Genomic DNA, 19,040 nt, shown 5'->3' with positions numbered 1-19,040 from the left:
GTTTGTCATAAGTTTTACTTAATAGTTACAGTGTGTGCATGGCCTTGTTCAGCGGTGTTTGCTGCTTTGGGCCAGTGTTTTAATAATGTGCATTAATCTTTTCGTTTTGCACTTTTATGGGTGACAGTTTTTAGTGTAACTCTGGTAACGCAGTCAGGTGATCTGGTCTCAGATCTTCTCTTTCCCTCCTTTGTATCAACACTGCCATTTAGAGACTGCAGTTGTAGGTCAGGATGCTTTTTCTAGCTTTTAATTTTCAGTCTGGTTTATGAAGTTGTTGTTCTGTAGTTCCAGCTAAGGTGCCTGTGAATTCCTTACAATGTTATGGGTGTTATTAATGTTGAAAGGTCGTGGACTTAATACCATTGCTCTTATACCAGACTTCTCATACAAGGACCTATGCAGTGTAGCCACCAGGGGCTTTGGTTGGGCCCCTAGGATGAGGCTGTTGCTGTGATGTGAATGAGTCATCAGAGGGGGTTGGGACAGCTCAGATGTCCTGTAACAAAGAATGTAGTCTTGTCTCCTTTTGTGTCAATGCTCTGTCTTTTTCCTTTTTATCCTTTTAGAACCTACTTTGATGCTAATCTCCGGAACACCGTCTTCTCAGACACAGGGTGTGGGTTCTCTAAGACACCCATGTAGTTCAGCCTAAGGACCCGTAACCACTTTCTAGGGAGCATTCAGATGGGCAGTTACGGCCTGAGGAGGAAGAAGATGACCTAATTTCCCCATCACAATGAGAAGCTTGATTCCCTAGTGCCACTTTATTCTGCTGCTGAAAATGTTGTTTTGGTTTGACTTTTTACAGTGCCCTTCTGCTTTTATGAGGAAAACATAGCTCTTTGGGGGGGGAGGGGGGAGATACGATTCCTTTTGTTTTCTGGTCATTATGTATTGCCTTTCAGAGAGTAGCCATGTGGGTGGCTTTACTCCTTCAGAGGATGTGCTTTGCTGGGCTGGGCCTTCAGTAGCTGGGGCCCTCAACATCAGTACCCATGGCATACACTTGCAGAGTGTATCAGCCACATGGAAGAGAACATCTGCTTTGTAGTTGTTCCTTTTTTTAGCAGGCTCATGGCACAATCTTTAGGAGCAAGTTTGTAGGGAGGCGTCTCGAGTTGAATGACAGGCACATACATGTCAGTGAGCTCTGTTGAAGTCTGGAAATGCGTGCCTTGCTCGCTCCTTTTTTCCACCAGTGGGTTATGTATTGTTTCTCCATAGTCTTCGTCCCAGACTTCCGGGCTGCAGGGTTCTGTGTGATTGGCCTTCTGTGTTCAGGGTTTCTAGGAGACGTGCGAACCTGTCTCTTAGAAGGTGTCAACACCACATGTGGTCTGTGAATGGAGACTGCAATCTACCTGCCCCTCTGATGTCTGCGGACATACTTCTGTCTGTGGGCGGAAAAAGGAGCTCGTAAGGTGAAAGGAAAGAGACGTAGCTCTGGCCCGCCGACAGCCGAGCGTCCAAAGAGGCTGTTTGTGTGGGGGGTAAAAAATGGTTGCCGTGAGACCCAGAACAGCAGCACTGGTACAGTCTCTGTGTCTGATGAGTCTCCTGTGGTCCAGGCTGGCATTGAACATGCTAAGTTGCTGAGGGTGGCCTTGAACTCTGATCCTTCTGTGTCTACCTCCCAAGTGCTAGGGTGACAGACACCCACCATCACACCCAGTTTCTGTGGTGGTGTCCATCAGACTCAGGGTTTCGTGCATGCTAGGCGAGTGCTCTGCCAAGCAAGTAACATCCCCAGTTCAGTGTTCACATGTTTAGCATGCAAAATATACTAATATATGCCAAATAAAAAGATAGATTTGCAAATAATGAAAATTGCCATCAGTTTGGTGGATTCTGCAAATCTCAGTCATAAATTACGGCAGCGAGATGCCAACTAGAAAAAAGCAGGACCTGAGAGGTGCATTTGACTAGTGTCTCTACAGGGTAGCATGATGGCCTGGTTGTTGTTATCAAACTAAATTTTATTACCTATAAGCTAGCAGGCATGCTGTTGGTCTTCCAAAATCACAACTACACTTTAGAGAAAATTGTAGGAAGAAATCAGTTAAAATAGCAAACTAGTAGAACAGAATATGAAACTTTTTTTCTGTAATGTTCGTGGTTGCTGGTATAAGAGAAGTGGCTGTAGGAATTAGCTGGGTTGCTAGATGAGACCAGTATGAAGATTGCTGGATATAACACAACCAGCTACACTAATACTGCAGATAGGAAATGTGCCATTGTTTATAACATTTTAAAGTTAGGATGCCTTTGGGGGATGTGAATGACAGTGACATGCCAATGTGAAGTGTACTGTCTTACCTTGCATAGCCTCTCTGCTGCCCAAGAGGGCTTGTAGGGAACATTCCCTTCCCTTCCCTTGCCAGTGGTGCCTTTGGGAGGGGAGAGTTGCAAAACAATGAAATCTTACTGATGTGGGGAAACCGAGTCAGGCTGGCCTGTCAAAATTTGTGCTTGCACTGCAGAGAGCTGCAAGACCGCTCAGGTCCCTGCCTCCGCGCCTTTCCTAGTCACTGCCCTTGGAGCACTTGGGCTGTTTCTCTGTCTCATCTAAAGTTGTATCTCTTGCTTCCTGAAGAGGAAAGACTCTTGAAAATCATTTTTTCTTTCTTTTTTTGGATTTTTTTGTTTTGAGACACAGTCTCCCTGTATATCTCTGGCTAACCTGAAAATTACTGTGTAGGCTAGCCTCAGACTTGAGGTCATTCTCTTGCTTTTGCTTCTGAAGTTCTAGAATTACAGGCACACGCCCCAGGTACAGTGTTCTCTGCTGGTTTTTAAAGTTCAGCCCCTGCTGATGGTGTGCATGTAGACCCCCACTTTGTTGAGTCCTCTGCTACCTGGGGTCTTAGTAAAAGTGTGTATTCTCAGTATACACAGAACTAAACAAGAAGATGGTTTTTAATATAGGTAACCTGTGGGTTTGGAAGCATTTCATGACTTTAGGGGAGGGATTTTTCCTAAGTGGCCCCAATACTAACTAGATCGACCTTTTGAAGGCAATGTCCAGTTAAGTGACTGTTTCTCTCATAGCAGTAGGGTTTTCTCTTTTGGAAGGTACCAGTCCTTAGAAGATTTTCTTGTTTAATAAGATGCATGTCATGTATAGGAAGTGAAAAGCATTTGTTCTACACTAACTGAGTTTCCTGTCTGCTGGACAGACACTTGGGCATTTCTGTGCATTCTTGGGCTGCAGTTGCGTGTATGCTGGTAACGGGCATCAGCGTTTAACAGTGTGTCATAGGACGTGTGTGACTGGGTCCTTCGGGACAGAAGTGCTTTTCCTGGGTGGGGCTGGAGCTCAGTGGTGGAGCACTTCTCTAGCAGGCACAAATCCCTGTGTGCAGTCCCCAGGACTGCACAAAACCAACCAGACAGGTCTCAGAATCCGCCTTGCTGTGATTGATGTGACCACCCACAACTTGATGGCATGCTGGAACCGAGGCAGGAAATTCATAGTGACATTTTTCAAAAGTGAGACTACCTGTTATAACATTTAGCTGGTGACAGTTGCTGTTCAGCGATGACTTCTTTCTTACCCAGCAGAGATCCAGTCCCAGAGCTGACTTTGCCCTCAGAAGAGAGAAGTTTGTGTAGTCCTTTTCCAGGTAACTTAGTTCTGAATTTTAAATTTACTTCTTAGTTTTAAATTTTTAAAGTCAACATAAGCAGTTATCATTTAAGGAGTTGTCTGAAGTTGCTCTTTTTAAAAAGCTCTGAATTTGTGTGTAGGTCGGATGTCTCCTGCTCGCTCCCCAGCCATAGGTCATGCCTTTGTTACTGTGAACTGGTGTCAGCCATACAACACTCCAGTTAGGCCAAAGACTCAGTCCCAAGCTCTTTCAAAGTAGTCTTAAGTCGGTCAGCGGTGCTCTTCGGATACCATTGGCGAGGCCGATACTTTGGCATCCTCATAAAGGAGCTAAAGCGTGGCTGTTGGCCATGGTACTCTCTAACATGGCTGCTTAAAGTTGCAGTGCAAGTTTACTTATTCAGATCGAGTAAGACTATAATCATGGAGAATGACTAGCTTCCCGCGAGGAAGTGAGCTCGCGTGGATGATGAAGAGCGACGATGGCTGGCTGCACTGTGGTCTGCTTACGTGTATCGGTCCTGCTTCTGTTCATGTCATAGAAGACGACACTAGCCGCACGCTGTAACTCTGCCACCTTTTGATACTTACAATGATGTATTAGGTCTTACTGTATTGTGCTTCTCAAAGCCATAACGCTTAAGAAGTTTGTTTTTGCATATTGTTTGCTAATACTTTATTTTAATAAACCTCAAAATTTGCTTGTGGTGTCTGTTTTTGTTTATTTTCTGGTACTTTGCCCGGATTCATGATTCATCCAGTGGTGACCTAAGTATGGTGAGAGTTTCATTGACACAGGGTTACCAGTGCTGTTGACAGGAGGTGTGCAGACCACATGTTGACCCCTCATCGCACACGCGAGCTGTGCTCAGAAAGGTACCGTTTTGTCTGTTGCTTTTGTATGGGAGTTAATGTCCTTTCCCTTTTTGTGTTATATAGGGAGTTGCTAACTTTATTTTTTCTGTGTTTTATTTTGAAGAAAGATTAAGGCCTATTCTGCAGTGTTTTAGTTTAGTCACTGTTTTCTAGATCTCTAAGTGAGGGGGCCTTGCTTATCAAAGCTGGCTGTAGTGTGCCTGCCTGTACTTGAGTCTGGGGCCTTATGACTCTGCTTTTCAGCAGAAAGCTTAACCAATCTGTGCCTCAGACTCTGCATCTGTAAAATGGTACTTCATAGAAAAATAAATGAAGCAGGACAAGTCAAAGACTACTACTTGGAATAAAACAATCCATTAAAATGATCGGTTGCTTTGATTTAAAGCAAGTATTAGAAATACTATCTGACCTTGACCTTAGTTGATAAACTGTTGGTGGATGGTCTACTTAGTGAACTAGCTAAGCAAAAAAAAAAAAAAAAAATGCTTGTAAAAGTTATGCGTTGTGTGTATGGGCGGTCATGTCATGTCATAGTGTGCTTGTGTGCTTGTCGAGGTTAGAGCACAACTAGGGACTGTTCTCCCATTGGACCTAGGGATCAAACTCAAGTACTCAGGCGTGGCAGCACGTGCCCTAGCCCTCTGGCCCAGCTAGATGTTTCTTTTGTTAAGTTTTGTCTCCTTTCCTTTCTTTGTGACAGAAAGCGGACCAGCTGCTAAGATCCTCCGTCTGGTGTGTACCTTCCCTGGCAGCGCCATGGCCAGCCAGGAGAAAACTTCAGACTAGATTCTTTACCCCAAAAAATAAAGTAAAAGAACACAGTATCCTTCTCTAGGAAAAATACCTTCTTAGAGGAAGTCCTACAAGCCGGTCAATGCTTTATTTTACTTATTTTTGGGTAGTGAGGTATTTGTGGCAGTCTCTGGTTGGTTTAGAAGCACAATGCACTGTGATGCTGGCTTCTTTAAACCTAACATGATGAGCTTTCATATTGGTAGGAGCCAGACAGTGGGGATGGAGTGGCAAGGCCTGGGGGATGCTGTCCGTCCAGGAGACAGCGGTGTTCATGATGCTACGTTTCATGAACATTCCTGAGAAAACCGCGGACAAGCTGGCAGTCCTAAGAGTTCTGTTTAAAACTGTACGAATATATGCTGGAAAGAGGTGTTTTCAGAATGCCCCTCCCCCCCGTTTAAAGGACAACTAGTTTTTGTTGGGTCTAATTATTTTTTCATTTTCTTTCAGCCTAAGTCTTCCCTTTTCCATTTTGCTGCCTTAAGGAATAAGGGGGAAGGGCGGGGCGGTAGGGAGCTGTGGGCATCTTGACCTCCCCCTCCCCCACTCTCAAAGGTGTTTAGATGGGAAAGGGCAAAAGGGTTTTGGCCCGGGTTCAGGGTTCTCATTTCTCTGTGTTGAGTTGAGAAGCAACTAAGTGTGGCTCCTGGCTTGAGGTGTGTCTGTTTGAGCCAGAGTCACGTAGCCAAAGTGACCCTGAGTTCTGGGCCTCTTGCCTCCAGTTTCTGAGTGGTGGGATTACAAGCATGATCCACCAGGTCTTCATCAAGCCAGACACTGCTGCAGCTGAGCTACACCTACCCCAGATTACTTTGTCTTGACCTCTCACCCCTTCTCATTCCATAAACTTTACTCATCTCATTGTTACGATTTTTTAAAAAATTTTATCCAAGGTAAATACAGAGAAATGTAACAGCACAGGAGAGCACACACGAAAACTCATACCGGTAGCTAACCACTAGACATGTGGGTACGCGCTCTACTTGTTCAGGTAGTCACCCACCTTGGCTTCCCTTGACAAATTGATAGCTAATTATGAGTGGCACTGAGTGTGACGGGGTGCAGTAAGCACACTCGCCTACCCACACGCAGGTTGGTCTTGCCTGTCTTCCTTCGTCACGGTCTACTGTTGGGTACAGGAGCTGGACCTCACCTCGCCATGTGACGAGCCTGGCTGGGCAGCAAGCTCTGGGACCCCCCTGTCTGCTAGCCAGTCCCGGGTTACCCCTCACCCCTGGCTTTATGTGGCTGCTGGGATCTGAACTCAGCCCCTCATATGTGAATCACTCACTGCCATCTTACCAGCCCCAGAGAGCTAGCGAGCTGCGCTCTCTACCCTTCTCAAGTGAGTTCTCAGAGAAGTTGCTTCAACGCCAATTTTTTAAATTATGTCTTGTGTTTTTGCGATTACAATATAATTTACCCCTTCTCCCCCTCCAAGTTGTCCTACAACCCCCCACGGTCCCCCACTCCCACACCCACCCCCTACCCCAACCACCCCCCTTTCCTTCAAACTATGGCCTCTTCCCTCATTAATTGTTACTACATGCTTATATGCAAATACACGTACATAGTGCTCTCCCAGACACAGCCTGCTCAGCCTGTACAGTATCACTGCATGACTGGCGCGCTGCTCCCCGGGCAGACCCCTCTCCACTCAGCATTGTCCGGATGCCTGCAATTCTCTAGGGCCAAGGCCGCACAGTCTTTCATCTAGCCGCTTTGGTATGTCTGGTGTTGGCCTTGTTCAGTTTATGTTTATGCAGTCATTTTGGTTTTAGTACAGCAGGTGCAGCAGCTATGAAAGTCAGCGTGGAAATTTTTCAAGTGAAAAATACATCTCCCATGGGACCAAGCTATACTGCTTCTTGGCGTGTGCCCCAAAGACTCAGCACATTCATGCTCAGCCAAGTTCATTGCTACTCTTTACGTTATCTAGGAAATGGAAACAATCTAGGTGACCTTCAGCTGATGACCTTCAGCTGATGGCTGGGTAATGCAGTTGTGGTACCCAGCCGCTATGGAATACTGTTCAGCTGTAAAGACAACCATGAGCTTTCCAGGTAGACTGAAGTTCACCTCTTTAGTAACACAATACGACACTTTTTAGTTAGATTGATTCTAGCTCAGCATCGTTGGAGCTCATCACCACGTCTCTTATTTTTGGTTGTGAGCCTAGCCTTTAACGGCTGAGCCACCTCTCCAGCCATCACCACATCTCAACAGGAAATTCAGCTAAGAAATTGTGGCACTTCGTCTGTTCTTTGTCTTTGAACCCTCGGGCCTTTGCCCTGAGGCAATCAGGTGCTGTAACTTGCTTCGCTGACAGATAAAATCAGCAGATGAGTTTGTGCTTTCACCTTTTGGCATTTGGTGTTCTCTCAGAGAAAGTAAGGACAAGGGGACCAGAAGAGACACGTGTACTCTTATTTTAGAACCTAGAGGTGAATGCGTTCTCATCTCCGTGCTTAGGCCAGGGAGGGCCTTCTCCAGCCGTCAAATGTAGGGAAGGCCTTCTGTTGCCCTCAGGTGGGCTGCTGCACAGGAGGCCTCTCAGAGCTACATTCGTTTTGGTGGAGGTTATGTGGGTGATAAAGACCAGGACTCGAACAGCTTTGTGTCAACATTAATCTAGAAGTGTAATGAACAGCAAACATTCCACAATTAATCTCCTCACACTCCTGCAAAATGTGGTTTTTCATTAACTTAGAATGGGTTAGGCGAACTGAGCTATGCCAACGACTGTGGAGAAAAATGCAAACACCGATGGCGTGAACTCAGCTGCAGAGGCTTCTGGGAATCCGTTCTGCGTGGTCTGCTGAACACACTGCAGGCTTCACCTCCTCCCGCTGTACATCTGTGTCCCCTTTGCCCAGCCTGTTTATTTCTGACCCTGAGCAATATAATTCAACTCATATTTGAGAACTGTTATATGTCATGTGGACATATAGATAAAAAGTTCTCCCTTATGCATCCTCATTCTATTGATGGAGACCCCAGACAAGGTAAATAAACGGTAGGTTTACTGTTAAGTCCAAAGGGGAAAATACTGGGAAGGGATGGTGGGTAGGAAGGAATTACAACTGTGGATGTGGTCACCAGAAAAGGGCTCAGTGAGAAACTGATTTGGGGTTAAAGTTCAGGAAAAATTGAAGTCAGTATGTGTCATGGATTGAACATTTCTTTCCCAAACTCCATGCTCAGGAGATGATGGTAACTCAGGCATTACATACATGGGAGACAATAACCAGTCATGTTACATGTAAGAGGCAGAGGCTGTTAGCCAGTGGCTAACAGTGGATTACCACCTTGGGGGATGGCTGCTTGGAAGACCAGTCAGGGAGAGTTCAACTCTATTTTGTCAGATACAGGTTTAGTTCCAGGTGGAAAATCAAAGATAAACGCACAGGCAGGTAGAACTCACCTAGCTGTTTCCCCAGTGTAAGTAACAAATGTCTACCGAGTGCTTTTTTGGTGTCTTAAAGTGCTGGCCATTCGTCTCAGCCTCTCGTCTCAGCACTCGGGAGACAGAGGTAGAAGGATCTCTGTGAGTTTGAGACGAGCCTGGTCTACAGAGCCAGTTCCAGAACAGCCTCAAAGCCATAGAGAAACCCTGTCTCGAAAAGGAAAGGAAAAATGCTGGGCTTCTAGAAAACATGCATGCAATTGTGGGGAAGAAACAAGCTAATTATAGTCATGTCACAACTCCCATTAGGGTCGTAGGAGGGGAGGAAACACTGAGTTTGAAATGACCACTTTCAGAGTATAGACTGAGGTAATAAGCCCAAAGGGAGATGGTAGGGAAACGCAATGCTGTGCTTCCGTAAGTGCAGCCCGTTCTGTTCAGTGAGTTAATATCCTTGTAAGTCATCTTCCCGATGACTGGGCTCACCCAGAATAGAACTGATCGGTTCGGGGAGCTCAGGCATGCCCCTTTTGACAAAGATCGGAAGCCAGGAGGCTGAGAAGACATTAGCCAGAGGGAAGAGAAATGGCATAAGGCAGAGGGTTCCTGGGGACTAACGGGTTTCAAGTTCAAGAATATGAGAAAGCCAGGCTGGTCGTGGACCAGAAGGTTTTAGCCCTTGTAAGCCAAGTTGTTTTTAATCAGGAGAGAAAGGAGAAGCCAGCTGTTAGGGTTGGATCAGATGCTGCAGTCAGATACCTGTGGTTGGAGGTAGATGAAAGGGGGCGCTGTAGGGCTCGGAGGCTGAGTGGCAGTGGTGGAGGTGAGGGGTCTGATGGGGAGGATGTTAGCAGACAACACATGGGTGTGAGCACACGACATGAACACCCTGCTTTTTTTTTTAACCTTGGGCAGTCATGTGCAGATGCAGTTAATACCGGGATTGAGAATGCTGAAGAACCCTTAAATTGAGATAGAAAGGTGAAGGTCTTAGACTTTTTTAGTTTTCCTGTATGATGCCCCCGGCGGGAGCATAGAGCAGCTCAGCTGTGGCGGGAGGGTCCTCTGAGGAGGACCAGAAACCGTGGGAGTACATGAGGTCCAGCTGCCTCTGACTTAGGCAGACCCCTGTCTACTTTGTCCTGTGTGGGTGAGAAGACCCCAAGTGTCTTGTGGAAACCCGTCTGTTTGTCCGGCTGTAAGCACTTCTAGAGCCGGCATCCCAACTAACCACAGCAATAGCTCAGTCAAATACTTCAGTTATACCCCACATGAGCGGAGCACTTGACCTGAAATGTCCCTGTGGAAAGTACCACAAGGTAGGAGCTGCAGAGGCTCACAGATGTGCTTCGGGTAAAGAGTGTGCGGTCACATTCAGGTCACACTGGTCCATTGTTATCACTCCCCGGTTCCCATTATCCGCAGCCCCCATGCTCCCAGCCTTCACACCCTGTCACAGTGTCTGGCCAATGTGGCTCCTTTCCAGTGGCTGTTTGAGCAGGGGAGCATAAACACCCGTGACGCGGTGGTCACTTCCTATTTTTAGCCTGCCACACCCATCTCTCTTAAGGTGTTCCCATTACAGTTTGGGATTAGGGTACCAAAGGCAGAAAGGTAGGTAGGTGTGTGTGTGTGTGTGTGTGTGTGATTTCTAGCCTCTAGACAGCCACCTGTGGTAACTGTGGGCTGCCGGAACAAAATACCATATTTGATAGATTAAACAACAGGAATTTATTTTCCCATAGTTCTGGAAGCTAGAAGTCCAGCTTGAAGAGCCCGGTTAATCAGTCTCTGAGGAGAGTTTGTAGATGGCCAGCACCTGTGCAAGTGCTCACATAGCCTTCTCAGCTACGGGGAACGAGGGAAGGATGAGGGCCTCACCCGAGCCTCCATGAAGCTCCAGTTCCCTGCAAATGCAACCGTTCTGGGAATCAGGACCTCAACATAGGAATGTGGGAAGAACATACACATCATTCAGTCCACGGTACTAAACTGTAATCACATTGTAGTCTACTTGGTTGCATATCATCAGAGGACAGATGGGAACTCGGCCACATCCTGATGCTCCTGGAGAATCCCAGTCCAACATGAGAAGCATCCCTGCTCAGCTAGCCCAACACTACCATAGGAAATGGAATGGAGTTACTCAGAACAGTCGCGCTGATATACGGTGCTCTTTCTGATTCTGCTTGCTTTCTAGATTCCAGATCCACGTGGGCCCAATTATCTGAGGGTGTATTCCAGAAGCATCTATTGGAAGTAGCCAGAGATGTGTTCCAGCTCACGTCTGTCTTAGCTACTTTTGCCACCTTGCTCAGTGTTTTATGAAGTGATCCCCATGGTCCTGGATCCTGGATCACTGTCGCTATAGCTGATGACAGAGGTCTAGGGACCACAGGAGACTGATTGACTTCATAAGCAGTTACTCAGTCATGCTCTCTGAGGGACCAGCCCGTTGCTTTTTCTTGTGGCCACAGAAGTCTGGTGAGCACACCATGTCTGGGAGTCAGCTTTCTCCCTCAGCAGCGGTGCCTCAAGTCTGAACCTCAATTTAACTCATTCTGTGCAAGCATTGCGCAGGCTGTTACACTGGTTTAGTATGCTACCCGGCAGAGCTAGGATACCATACCCATTTCACAGAAGAGGCCGCAGGACATGGGTTAAATAGTTCATACAAGGTCATATGGCTTTTGAGAGACTCTGACTCAGCATACCACCTTCAAAGCTAACCACTGGAAGGACGTTGTACAGGAAGGTCCTGTTCCTCCATACCCCTACCCCTTCCACTCCCCAGCCCCCAGCCCTCACCCCTTTCCATTCCCCGGCCCCAAGCATATGATTTTGGTATGCCAGCTGGGGGCTCAGGTTTTATGTATCTACCTGTGCTCTCAGAGTCTCTAGTGCAACCATGTGGCGTGTGGATTCGCCAGCTTATCCTTACCGAAGGTTTGAAGATGTTTGGCTCCATTTCCAAATAATCTAAAATACTGTGAGGAGATGATGGAGTGGGGAGCTCCAGAGCCTGGCTGTATGAGGATCCAAGCCTGGAGCTTTCCTAGTTCCTCCTTCTTCCTACGATAGGGGTAGGGGGCACGAAAGGGAGCCTTGCTTAGTCTCCCTGGACCTCCTGTTTGACTCTCTGAAAACCCCTATAAATGTTGCCGAATTCTCTGTGTGTATGCATTTGGGCCAATGTGCTCTCCTGTTTAGATTCTCAAAGCTTCCATGTCTCCAGCATGGTTTAGAATGAACTGGATTAATATGTCAAATTCTTAAGTAAAAATGTTTCTTAAGCTCAAGTGAAGTGAACTTCTTTAAGCCAAGTGGCTTCTGAAGTATTTCACACACCCATTAAAATAACTCCGTGGCCTGGCATGGTAGCCCAATGCCTTTAATCCCAAGGGACAGGCAGACCTCCCTGAGTTCCGAGCCAGATAGGGCTATAAGACCCCATGTCAAAACCCAACCACCTCCCTGGAATTAGGCTAACTTTGAAAAGAGCCAAGGTTGTCAGGGACAACCTCACCCTCCAGTTCTTTGTCCTCAGTCCCACGCATCTGCTCCTGTGGGGTTCTTGAGGCTGGCTTCTGCCTGCTTGGGAGGATGCTCTGTCTCCCTCTTCAGGACTACCTTCACCAAGTGCTGGCCCTGGTTCAGGAGCTTCAGGCCCAAGAAGGCTCCAAGATCGAAGTCTGTCAAGGAAGGACCTGCCTCGCAGAGAGGGTCTCCATAGGGTCCTGTTGGCAGGAATTTATCCAGTTATCCCTGGAGTCTGCTGGAAAACAAAAACAAAACGAACACTTTCTAGAGCTAGTAAAATGCTGGGGAGAACCAGAGAGGAGCCGCTATGCTCAAGACCCCTACCCTCACAGGTCTATGCCTGCTGGGGATGGACCCGTTCATATTCCATTTCCAAAATGGTGTAACCAGTGATCAGTGTTCTCAGTGCTGGGGTTAGTTTGGTGAGTTTGTATTGTAGAAATAAGGTCCTTGGAGGCATGAGGTGCCTCCGTTGCAGCATCCAGTGGCTGTGACCATCTGCCCCCCCCATTGCCTCCCTTTTCCTCCTGCTCTTATAGGAAATTAGGTTCTTGAACCGAGACACAGTGAAACCTTACATCATTTCTCTGTCGGATCCCCAGGGTCAAAGAGCAAGAGCTTGTGGGAGCGGGAAGTCCAGTTGGGACAGGCAGCTCCTGCTTAGTTCTGAGCTCCCAATGCCTGCTCTGAGCAAAATTAGGAACTCACCGGGCAGGCCAGGCTCCTGTATCTGCGGGGGTACTCCTCTTTCTGGATGGTTTCCTGGCAGGACCCGCTGGGGGCGGGGAGGGGGGGAGTACTCGCCTGGGGAGTACTTTTCAGGTACCTGGACCAGGACCCCATGCAACCTCAATGGCTCTCCGGCCATCTCTTATTCTTCAGGTCCGAAAGGGTCTTTAGTTCTAGGAGAAGTGTTCCAGGGGCCAGCGTCTCCGGAGCTGCTCTGCTTTGCGAGGCCAAGACCAAGCGCCCCGCGGCCCTGATTCTGTGTGCTCTATACCGGCCGCGTCTTCCAGGGCGCACGGGCATCGCGCAGTGAGCGGTCGTGGGGCAGAGCAGCAAAGGCCGAGTGGCGCAGCTGGCAGCCGATGAAGAGGACGACAAGAGCCACGGAAAGCAGCAGGAGGAAGAAGAGCAGCAGGTAGGTGGACAGGTCCGGCTTGGTGGCCGAGCTGTCCCGAACTCCACGCGCGGTGGCCAGCTCCAGAGGCAAAGCACCCTCTGCCTTAACGGTGGCTCCAGGGGCCAGCGCGCCGCTTCCCGCTGCCTCCGGGCCGCTGGTGGCGTTAAACACGTCGCCGTACATGATCCGCGGGTCCCGCCGACCCCGGCAGGACCACCTCACTTCTGCTGCAGACCTGGGGAGCTCAGAACCTCCATGATGTTCCTTCTGCCCTGCTGCGCGTACCTGAGGAGGAATCGTGCCCCTGCGGGCGGCGAGGTCACAAAGATCACGGCCGGGGTGGGTTGTGTTTCGGGGGTGGGGGCGGCTGGGAAGAGTCCAGATGTTTAGCCGCGGGGACCCAGGCACCTCAGCCGTTCCTGCTTCTGGTTGTTGCTACCAGGACAGAGCCCCTGGCCCATCAGGCGGTTTTTCTGTCCCTCTTCAGCTCGGGTGAGCTCCGGAAAGCTCCGGAGCACTCCTGGGCTGCAGCAGCTGCGAAAGGTGTGGGTGAATGCAGCAGCAACTCTGTGGGGCTCTGTGCTGGGCTTGAGGTGCTCCAGGACCCTCCCTCACCGGGTCCCAGAGCCCCGGGTCCTTGTCCAGACGCCGGGTGTGTAGGAGCCTGTCCTAACACGCTCCCACCGCTTCGCTCCTCCTGGAGCTGGAGAGTGAGCTCCTAGCGCCTTGTCCTGGGCGGGAGGCAGGGAGGTGACAGGATTTGCTGCACTGCCCTGAGAGAGAGGCTGCTAACCAATGGATGAGGATCAGAAAGGACGCGGGCAGCATTGAGACTGCCTGCCTCCTGTCACTCACCAAAGAGGATACTGAGGAGGGGGGAGGGAGAGAGAGAGGGGAAGGAGCAGAGAAGGCCAGCAGTGGAGCGGGTTTAATTCCTCTTCTTGGTTGTTTCCCCCCTGTCTGCAAAGCCTCACACCTGCCATTGAAGGAGCTGGGATTTGAACCCGGGATATTGCACCGTGAGTAGCCTCTCGTGGCAGAGTAGTTTCTGGTAGCTGCTGTTCATGTCTGTAACTGCACTTTGACTGTAGGATAGAAGCTTCAGGGTTCCTGTCCCACATTGCAGTGGCACCTCTACCTACCCCAGGTGGATAGGAACCCAGGAAGGATGTCACTGGACAAGGTTGCACAGTTGGGCTGTAGCTCTAAGGAACCTGGACTTGGTCCCCATCTACCTTTTTATGGGGGGGCGACACAAGTGGTTTATGACCAGCCATAGGCCATGGGGCAGAGCATTCAGTTAATGGGAGAGGTGCTTAGCTAGAGTCCTTTGGGGATCCCGAGAGGGACCCTCCACTGGGGAATTGACTGTGGGCATGACTCTGGGGCATTTCCTTGAGTGATGGCTGTTGTGGCAGGTGTGTTGTGCCATCCCTGGGCAGGTCATCCAGGGCTGTGGGAGCAAGCCAGTAAGTAGCATCTCTCCATGGCTTCTGCTTGGGCTCCTGCCCTCATGTCCCTCAGTGATGGGCCGTGACCAGGAAGTAAGCCCAAACAAACCATTGGTGGTCCTGGAAAAGGCCGGTGGCCAGAGCAGAAGTGGGGAGTCCGTGGGACTGGGGTGGTGGCTGCAAGTCCTCCCTTCGTGCAGGAGCTGAGCACACAGCAGGCCTACGTTCAACAGACACTGGCTGCCTTTGACGTTGTTGTTGCCCAGCAAGGCCAGGGCCAGCACTACAGGTGAGAGGTGCAGGGACAATGTGGACAGCGGCCCTCTTCCAGTCCCACACTCCAGATGTCCCTGTCACTCCTCACTCAGCCCGGTGCCAGCTCTGTCACCTCAGCAACTGTGGAAGAGCTTCACACAGTCAGCCACATTCATGTCTGTGAGGAAATGAATGCCTCAGGAAACCCGGGGCTGTGGGAAGCCAGTGGGACAGGAATGAGCTAGTTCCTCCACCCCGGGCTTGGCTACAGGCTGCATTGCAAGAGCAGCCAGCGCATGGCGCATGGCGTGCCAGAGGTCATCCCCACGAGCCCCTTCCTCAACTGCCTCTTCGGCCTGTCTGAGTTGACATGGTGGCCCCAAGGGGTGAGTGGCAAGGTGTGCTAAAGTTCTCCAAGGGCCTCTGCAATGGCATGTAGGGGACCCTGGGGGGCCTCCCTGGACCAGGATGGAGGACAGCTGACAGCCTTGACAGCTTTAGTCCTGGCAAGCAGCCAATGTGCTTAAAGGACACCAGTCCCTGGGCCTCTACATTTGGCTGCGGTTTAGACCAACCGTTCACTTTTCAGATGGCAAAGTTGGCTCTGGGGGTGCCAGGATTTATCTTTGTTAGCACAGGAGACTATCACTGGCGCAGGGCTGCAGTGGCAGGGGGTGGCAGGGGGTGGCAGGGGGTGGCAGGGGGTGGCAGGGGTCTTTTCTCTGTGGGCCTGATCCATTTCTTACTGCACTTGCGTGGGGAATGGGATCCCACAGGCATGCCAAGCCAGAACAGGTCTCACTGGTACCACACCCACCCTCACATGGTGGCCCGCCGGTATCCGGGGACACGGTGGACGGAGGTTTTGTCCTGTGTTCTGGTGTGGCTTGAATGAAAGGCTCTGTGGCTAGTTTGGGGCTTGGCCTGGAACACTCTCCTGAGGGCTGTGTGGGAAGCCTTGAGTCTCACTTGTCCTGTCTCCAGTCCTGGCTAGGTAAGTGCTCAGGCAGCCGACTTCCTACAGCTGGGAGGGAGTTTGAGTGGCATTCTGGGTAGGACAGCGCCTTTGGGCTGTAAAGGGAACCCTGATAGCAGACAGATGCCTCGTCATGCCCAGGTTGTGTTTCTAGGACATGGCTGTGGGACATGGGTGTATAAAGAGTGTTTGGTGTGAAGTGAGGTGATCCGGGCAGCAGCATAGGCTCCTGGTGAGGATGGAGTCATCTCTGGTTCTGGGGTCCCCTCTCTACGCTGTGCACGGCCTCCTGCCTGGCAATGAAGGAGCTGGGCCACCAAGGCCACACAGTTGACTTTACTTGAGTCACTCCCGTGGCGGAGTGGATCTGGAAGCTGCTGCCCAAGCCTCTGTCCACAAAAAGGCATGGGCGGCATGGGCGGCACACTGCACACTGCACACTGTACCCTGTGAAGGCACTTTAGTACCTCTGCATCCCCCAGCCAAGAGGCGGGACCCAGGAAAGGGGTTACTTTCAATATTGCCATGTGAGGAAGCCTCAAATTCCACAGCCTGGGAATATCCACTCAATCTATAAAGGACCGTGTCTTTCATTTTCACAAAGTTGGATGGGGTACACTGCCCCTTTCGGGGAGTCCTCTGGTATTGATGGGGAAGCCACAGTTTATTTTCTGAAAGCTAGTCAGAGCCCTGAGAGGGTTGATCACGTTCCCTGCACATCCCCGGGCAGGAAATTAAACAAGGCTGGTACTAAGTAAATTTGAGATGAAGTTTACACAGCTTTTTATACAAGCCAGAGTGACCTTCCATTAGGGAGCTTTGTGTACTCACACATTTAAGTATTTGGAAAAATTGTAAAAGGGGGCTCTGAGGCTGCCTTTGACTGGCAGAGGTCACAGGCTGTGAGCTCGCAAAGACCTCTCTCCCATTACGTAGTTTATTGAGTGACACGTGTGTCTTTCCTGATGCCTGCTGCAGAGACCGAAGGGAGGGAAGGTAAGGACACCTCTCCAGCCATCACAGCCGTTTGGCAGCTGTGGGAACTGAGGGACATGGGGAGCATTGAGCCCCAGGATTTTCTAAACTTGGCTGAAAACCGTGTGGTGTGTGGTGAAGCCATTTCTGTTTCTTTGTGGGGAATCACTGTGAGACCATTAGTGTCAAACAGAGGCTGGGAGTGAAGGTCAGAGGTGAAGAGACTCGTGTGTGTGTGTGTGTGTGTGGGGGGGGGGGTGGGCAAGTTCATACCTCCCCTCTGAGTTCTTGCAGAACATATTTTTGTTTATTTATTTATTTTGGAGATAGGGTCTCTGTGTAGCCCTGGCTATCCTGGAGCTCATCTGCAGAGCAGGCTGGCCGAGAACTCAGAGATTCGTCTGCCTCTGCCTGGAGAGTGCTGGGATTGAAGGCTCTGCCTCTGCCTGGAGAGTGCTGGGATTGAAGGCGTGCACCACCAACACCCAGTTCTTTTTATTGTTTTAACTGCTTTTGCCCCAGTCTCCTGAGGACAAAGGGGAGGTGCTGTGTTTCTGGCAAAGCAAAGGCCCCTTCTTTGGGACTCCTCTCCCACCGCACGCCTGCTGCTCTCTGGCACGCCTGTTCTCCCGCCTGTTGCCTGTCCTCATTTGGGGACACTCGCTGCTTCCATCTCCTGATCCCTTTTGATTATGAAGACAAAAGCCTCTGAGAAGCATGGGGCACCATGATGAATGGGTTGTGTAGGTGCAAGAAGCCACCGGGCAGTCACAGCGCTGCTGCGACTCTGGAAGGAAGGGCCTGAGAGGAAGAACTTAGCGCCCATCGCCCAGGCTTGAGAGGAGTTCCCCAGCAAACTTGGCCCCATCGGAGCTGAGCTGCTCCTAGGCCGGGGTGTAGGGCGCAGGGGCAGTTCTGAGCTTGCTGATTCCTCGGAAGGCTATTGTGCTTGGCTCAGGCTGGGGCTGGCGACCCATTGTGTCTTGTTGAGTTCTGGGAGAAGACTCAGGTGGCAGGAACCAACCCGCCTTTCTGAATCTTACTGGTGTCTGGGCCAAGGTGAGCGCCCCCTTGTGGTCAGTGTCTCCCTTTTTTTTTTTTTTTTTTTTTTTTCTTTTCTGGTTTGTGTTTTAAGGCATGGTTTCACACTGTAGACAAGCTGTCACGGAACATGTGACAGCCCTCTAGATGCCTCAGCCTCCCTGCTGCTGGGCAGTTACAGAGGCGAGCATCTCACCTGGCTCATGTGACACTCACTCCTGTGGTCAGTAGTGCCAGGCCCAGCCTGTGTTGCCGAGCATGGAGAGAGACGACGGCAGCTTCCTGCCTCTGCTCTTCCGAGTAAAACCTGGAGTTTGTACATGAGGGGCGCTCTCTGAGAATAAGACTCAGGACTCAGTGAGCATTTTATTTAGGACAAGAAACAGAATCAAAGTAAATGTTTTTTTTAAAAAATCTGACAAAGGCGCCAAGTGTGAAAAGAGAAACAAGCTAGACAGCTTCGCCCTGGACCTGTGGTAGGTCTGAATGAAAATGACCCCCCCCCCCCGCCCCGTGGGCACTGAGGACTGACATTACTAGAAGGTGTGTTCTTGTTGGAGTGTCCTTGTTGGAGGATGTGTGTCGCTGGGGGCTGGACTTTGAGGTTTCAGATACTCAAGCAAGGCCCAGTGACGCTCTCTGTCCCTGATGCCTTTGGATCCAGATGTCACCTGCATGTCACCATACTTCCTGCCAAGATGACGATGGACTAACGGTAAGCCAGCCACAATTAAGTGTTTCCTTTTACAAGAGTTGCTGTGGTCATGGTGTCTCTCACAGCAACAGAACCCTAACTAACACAGAGCCCCAGAAGAAAGGCGCTCCTTTAGGCCACATAACCAGCCTGGTGAGAGGTGCTGGGGTGGCCCCTGTGAGCTTCAGCCAGCCCACCCCGTAGCAGGGGCAGCATGAGCTGTTAAGACATTGGACTGCTCTGCAGAAGGCTGGGCTGAGGAACTTGCCATCTTGTCCTTACTGTCCCACACCACACT

The 19,040-nt window shown here is 50.1% G+C and overlaps 1 protein-coding gene across 1 annotated transcript; it reads right to left on the bottom strand.

Moving 5' to 3' along the window:
* Positions 1 to 13,172: 13,172 nt before the first annotated feature.
* Positions 13,173 to 13,793, bottom strand: Smim32 (small integral membrane protein 32). Its single transcript, XM_051194178.1, has one exon. It carries the CDS (start codon positions 13,531 to 13,533, stop codon positions 13,222 to 13,224), a length of 312 nt encoding a protein of 103 aa, XP_051050135.1. The 5' UTR covers positions 13,534 to 13,793; the 3' UTR covers positions 13,173 to 13,221.
* Between the last annotated feature and the right edge of the window lie 5,247 nt (positions 13,794 to 19,040).

Source organism: Phodopus roborovskii, unplaced genomic scaffold (assembly GCF_943737965.1).
Source record: "Phodopus roborovskii unplaced genomic scaffold, PHOROB, whole genome shotgun sequence".
NCBI lineage: Eukaryota > Metazoa > Chordata > Mammalia > Rodentia > Cricetidae > Phodopus > Phodopus roborovskii.
The sequence above is the reverse complement of the archived record's forward strand: the minus strand, read 5'-3'. Positions and strand labels throughout refer to the sequence as shown.